This window comes from Pelobates fuscus, chromosome 12 (assembly GCF_036172605.1).
Source record: "Pelobates fuscus isolate aPelFus1 chromosome 12, aPelFus1.pri, whole genome shotgun sequence".
NCBI classification, from domain to species: Eukaryota; Metazoa; Chordata; class Amphibia; order Anura; family Pelobatidae; genus Pelobates; species Pelobates fuscus.
In genome coordinates this window covers 28,988,955-28,994,954 of record NC_086328.1, presented here as the reverse complement: position 1 = coordinate 28,994,954, position 6,000 = coordinate 28,988,955, and the positions used below count along the sequence as shown (strand labels likewise).

Here is a 6,000-nt window from a genome sequence, read left to right as displayed (position 1 = left end):
CCAATCTTTAAAAACACACTTCTTCGGGATAGCATATAATTTAAACTGTTGGCTGTTTTCATTCTCCCTCCCCTCCCGCCCCCCATGACTCCTCTTCTGCAACTGTCAAAAATAACCTAAGATCTCAGTGAATACTTTTTCAGCAACCTATTTCATTACCCCTACTTATACTTTTTGTGTCACTATACCCCACTCCCTCTAGCATGTAAGCTCATTGAGGGCCCTCAACCCTCTCTGTTCCTGTGTCCATTTGTCTGGTTACAATTACGTATCTGTTAGTCCACCCATTGTACAGTGCTAAGGAATTTGCTGGCGCTATATAAATAATAAAATAATAATAATTTAAGCGTTGATTGTATAATATTTATTTCTATTGGATCAAGCTGTGGATTTTGTTACCCTTATGGAGCAGATATGTGCTCACACTTACACTCTACGTCATGTGAGTATATATCTGCACCAATTTTTTTTTTTTTTTAAACAGTATTACACTATATACTCTCCAATTTTGTGGGTTGCAAGAGTAAGGAATCGCACAAAGTTAAAGAGAAACTATAGGCACCAAAACCACGTCATTGAAGTGGTCTGCGTGCAGTGCCCTTGTCAGTTTAACCCTGCAATTGTAATTAGATAAACTACAATAATTACACTGCAGGCTTAACTCCACCTCTAGGGGCTGTCTAACAGTCGGTTGACGTTGGGGGGAGGAGGTGCAAAGATAGAGCCTGATTATTATTATTTTATTATTCATATAGTGCTTGCAAATTCCATAGGGCTGTACAACGGGATCAAGCGCCGAGGGACGGTGCTGGATTCAGGTAAGTGACAAAAGGGTTTTTAACCCTTTCAGCACTGCGGGAGGGGGCCGCAAATGAGGGGGGAACTATAGGGTACTTTAGTACTGGGAATACAATTTTGCATTCCTTGCCTATATAATCCCTTTGAGCTATTATATTATTATTATTATTATTATTATAGCAACAACTAATTCCACAGCGCTTTACAATATTATGAAAGGGGGGGGGGGGGATTTACAATATATAAGACAATTACACAGGGGTGTCTAACCACATGCATGTACACCATTATTTAACATCCAGAGATGGTTTTCTCCTCTTCCTCCCTCTTCTATTTCAGGGTGCTACACTGTTGCTGTCCTCTCTTCTTTCTTCTTCTGTTACAGCGTGCTGCACTACTGATGTCTTCTCTTATCGCCACTTCTGTTTCACATACATAGCAACCCACTGAGAAAAAAAAACACCTAAATAAAAATACCGATACAGTCACTGGAGGTCCATTTCACCATAGATTATATCAGGCATCTGTAATATTTAAAATCCATTTGCAAGTTCACAAGCTCATTTTAAATATACATTTATAATAATGTGCCCCATTGTTTTTCAAATTATATGTTAAACACGTGATGAATGCCTTATTAGTTGAACGCTTACAGCATTCTAGCCAGATGGGTTGCAAATGTAGGAAGATAATTTAGAAAAATGTTATTTTCTCACTTTTGTGTTTCTTAGTGCAGCATTAATGGACCTCTGTACATGTAAATTAACCCTATGCAGTGCAGTGATAATGAATATATATTACCTATACAGGGAAAATGTGTTAGCCTTTTATTCTGCCCATTGCTCACCATCAGAGAGGCGGTAGAAACCCCTCTCACTATACGTTTTAGTTGGTACATTTGCAGTTATATTCCGAGCATATGTACAGGTGAGTGTCACGAGAAAAAATATACCTTTATTTACTTTTTTGTTTTATTGATTCATTGGCATTTTGTTTTAACAATTTTCTGCAGGACAAGCGGATTTTCCACTTCTCTTTCCTCTCCAGCAGAAAATGGGTTAACACTCCAAAACTGCAGCAAAAAGCTCTGAATGACACAAGCCTCTATCACATTTTGATCCTGGAATGCACTTCTGGAGTGTCACAAAAATAGGCGTTAACAAGGCTAGGAGGGGAGGAGAAGGCAGATGAGATCTGTGCTTGAAGTTAGTTCGTATTGTAGTCTGTACTAATGCTGCTGTGGAGCTGGGATTTCACTATGACTGAGATTCCCTCTCTCTCCTCTGTGTCTGTCTTTGTTACATTGCATTCACTGTATCTCTAAACACAGGAAAACTCAAGGCTTTGAATCCAAGAATGCCATCAATTTCAGCATGCTGACGATATGCTGTCTGTGTCCTTTTTGCAACAGATATGATATCACATTCCTTGCAGAAGATGGATTACTTGGTACTGTTTATGTGGACTTTACCTGTCACGTTACTCAAGTGTACCTCCATGCAATTTTTGACAATCCTATGGATTGGATGCTTAGACAAGGCAGGTTATTTAAAATTATATATATATATATATATATATATTAACATGTATTAATTTATTGCATTGTTTTAGTTATTTTATTATCACTACATTTATTATTTGTTTTTGTTTTTTCAGACTTTTCAACTCTGCTGCCTCTATTGTGTGTCATTCGCAGCATCCTTAAACGGTGATGGCGAAATTGGCGGTTTAAATCACGGTTTGTACATCGCATTGACATTATTTTCCGTGCATGTGGTATACATATATTTATTGTGAAACATGCTCACTGACTATGTAGAACTGTTGTTAAAATAAAAAAAATCAGGGATCTCTTCACTAAACAGCGATTTGCGGTGCGTTGACAGTCATATTGCAAGAAAAGGCTAAAATTAAATAGTTGTAAATTTTTTTTTAAAATTTTTAAAATTTTTACAATTTTTAAACCGGAAATTTTGGCATACATTTTTGGAAGTGATTAATACGCAGTCAGCTAATTTAACTGTTTAGCAGATAGACCCCTATATAAATAAAATGTTAGTTCAAATTTAATAGAGGGTAAATATTGAAATGTGTCACTGTTTTATTTAGGGGGTATAGGTTCCAGTAGGTACCACTATGAAATATTCGTGCATACCCAAAGATTAAAGAGTCCTGGCTGTAATACAAATGACTGAACATAAGGCTATAAAATAAGGGCCATTATATAGGTATACAATATAACAGGTATAAAACCTCCTTTAACCCCTTAAGGACACATGACATGTGTGACATGTCATGATCCCCTTTTATTCCAGAAGTTTGGTCCTTAAGGGGTTAAAGTTTAACCCTCTAAGGTACCATTTTCTGTTCGATTTTTTTGTCACTCTGCATATCATTTCACATTTTTTATGGTCACATCTGTTTGTATGATCTTGGGGTTTTATACAGCTGCTTTTTATTACCTATGCATTTGTTCAATAATTTAAAGATTTTACTGTTCACAAATCGGCATTTTTATTTATGTCGCAACAAATCCATATTTTCTCGGCCAAACGCAAGAAATCCACTCAAAATATTGAATAACCATTGTCAAATATTGAAGGGAAACTGTCGTTAAAGTGGTTTTGTCCCTCGAAATATTATTTCCATAAATCAAAATTAAAACAATATTACCAACAGATGAATGCTATTTTTTTAGCATTTGACCTTGTAGTTTCCACTTCTAGTTTAGTTTCAATGTGGAGGTATTTATCTTAAATTTCATCACATCACTATAAGCACAATGACATGACAGCTGTTGAATGCTGGTTAAAAAATGTCTGCACAGACCATGTGATGTCAGCAGCCAATCAGAACCTAGGATTTAAACAGTGGAACTGATCTGCTCAGACCATTCCATTGTATAAAAAGTCCAGTTTGGTAACAGTTACAGGGAGAATAGTTTCCATGTATCGATACTTCCCTATTTCACCTGTTTGTGCTTACTTCCTGTGCAAGGAGCATATGTAGGAGATGAATAGTGCACAGGAAATGTATGACCTCCATTGTAAAAAAAACACTCCCAGACTTTGTGTTCTAAAAATAAAAATTGTATGGAAAAAATATACACATATCGGAGGGGTAAAACTTTATGTTTAAAAGCACAAACCAGATAAAGATAGTCAATAAAATGTGATTTGCCAAAGTGAATTTCAAATTGTAGATCAAAATAGAAGTACTGGATACATTTTCCAAGCTATGTGTCCAGTTGGTCTGTTTTAGCGTAAAACGTTCACTTTGAATTCTTTACAACTCACACCTTAAATATATTGAGAGGTCCGAGAAGGCTGAGAGGGCTACTCATATGAGTGTTAATTGCTAGGAATTAAAATTGACTTTAAAGAAAATTTCAGTTGTAAAGTCAAGATGGATGAATTAAAAAAAATCAGCCTAAAATTTTAATTCACTTAAAAAAAAAATAATTAATTTCCAGCAATTCACATTTTAGCGGATAGAACTGCAATATATATTTCTGTTTTATGAGTAAATACTGAAAAAAAAATACTCTTTAACACTGTCTAATCTGCTTGTTCAATTAAAATGTAAACTAAATGGCCTCCCCATGTCAGGCAGATTGGAGAATTGTTCTGATTACTGTTAATCTTGACATTGTGTTTATAAACAGTTTACTATTCTGTTTAATTGAATAATAACAAACACAACACAAAATCCAACAAAACTAACAAAAAAAAAAGTCTATCTTAATGTTTTCAGCTTTTGGATGGTTCACTAATTTAAAACATTTCTTTAATCAAAAACAAGCATTTTTTAACTTTATATATATATATATATATTTTTTTTTTTACTCAAACACAGTTTTTGTCTGTGTAACCCTTTCAGGGATCTTTGCTAACAGGATTAATTTACTGTCAAGTTTAATGACTAGGCCCCACAGCGGGGCTGTAAAATCCAGCCCTCTCTGTGATATAATGAATTAATGACAGGTCTAGAGCATGCTATCTGCAAGGCTTTTCAGGGTTGCAAAGAAAGTGTCTGCTCCTGCAGATGTTGCTTCCTGGGTTTTGAGAACCTCTGCTATTCATTTATTTTATCATGAGCAAAGCCCTTGATGTGTTGTTGAGTAGTATTACTAATCATACATAGGTCTCCACTGCTAGTTCAACTCAGTAGCTCTTTTGGTGCAAAACGGACATGCAGTTTATTCCCCTTTAAGCTATAAAATGGTACTGTGTTGACAGGAGGTAACGGTGTTACAGAACGGAGTTAGATCTGTACCTGTGAGAAACAGGCGGAGGAAAACTTGTAGTATTGTGGAGAGTTGCAGTGAAAAGTTCTATAAATAAAGCAATCACCACAGATGCCAACGGGATATTTTATTTGTTGCCATGGTGACTGCATCACATTTAGACATTTTGTACAGTTTTCCACTGACAATATACTATAAAGCCCCCCACACATTTTATTCAAGTAACACAACGCTGTCCAGATGTGGAACTCCCGTCGTTACCAACATCCATCAGCTGTAATCCTATGTTAGAACCAGGTGGTGATTGATTACAATGGGGATTGTAGTGTAAGAGGTTTGGAGGCCACAGCAGCCCAGCATTACAATGTTGGTTACAAAGGTATTCAGCAGGGATCTGAAAACTCTGGCCCCCTGACGGCTTACAATTCCCAGAATTATTTGGATGTAATAGATGGCCATAGAAGCATGGGAGTTATAGAACAGCAACATCTGGATGCAGAGACGTGTCTAGAAATCACTGTGACGCAGTGGGAAAATTGCCCTGGGCCCCTCTCTCAACCATATAATTCCCCCCCAGCCCAACCATGTGTGTCATTGCTTCCATCCCAGCCCCCCCATGTGTGTCATTCCCAACGTTCCAGCCCCTCCATGTGTGTCACTCCCTCCGTCCCAGCCCCTCTATTTGTGTCATTCCCTCCATCTCAGTCCCCCCATGTGTGTCACTCCCTCCATCCCAGCCTGTCCATGTGTCATTCTCTCCCCACTACTGTAAAGTAAGTAGTGTCTGTTTCTGTGTGTGTGCACAGGATGCATTGTGTGTTTCTGTGTGTGTGTAAAGGAATTAATTGTGTGTGTGTCTTTGTGCGTAAGGCATGTCTATTAAGTGTGTGTGTGTGTGTGTGTGTGTGCGTTTGTAGGGATGCATTGTATTTGTGTGTGTGTGTGTATGTAGGGAT

General features: G+C 37.1%; 1 protein-coding gene across 1 annotated transcript in view; it reads left to right on the top strand.

Moving 5' to 3' along the window:
- The first annotated feature begins 2,038 nt into the window (after positions 1-2,038).
- The window catches only part of ADAMTS18 (ADAM metallopeptidase with thrombospondin type 1 motif 18), a 68,299-nt gene continuing 64,337 nt past the window's right edge, over positions 2,039-6,000 (top strand). Inside the window, exons 1-2 of the mRNA XM_063438542.1 lie at positions 2,039-2,337; positions 2,455-2,536. Coding sequence (XP_063294612.1) covers positions 2,212-2,337; positions 2,455-2,536 — 208 coding nt within the window. The 5' untranslated portion in view covers positions 2,039-2,211. The remainder of the gene's footprint in view (positions 2,338-2,454; positions 2,537-6,000) is intronic.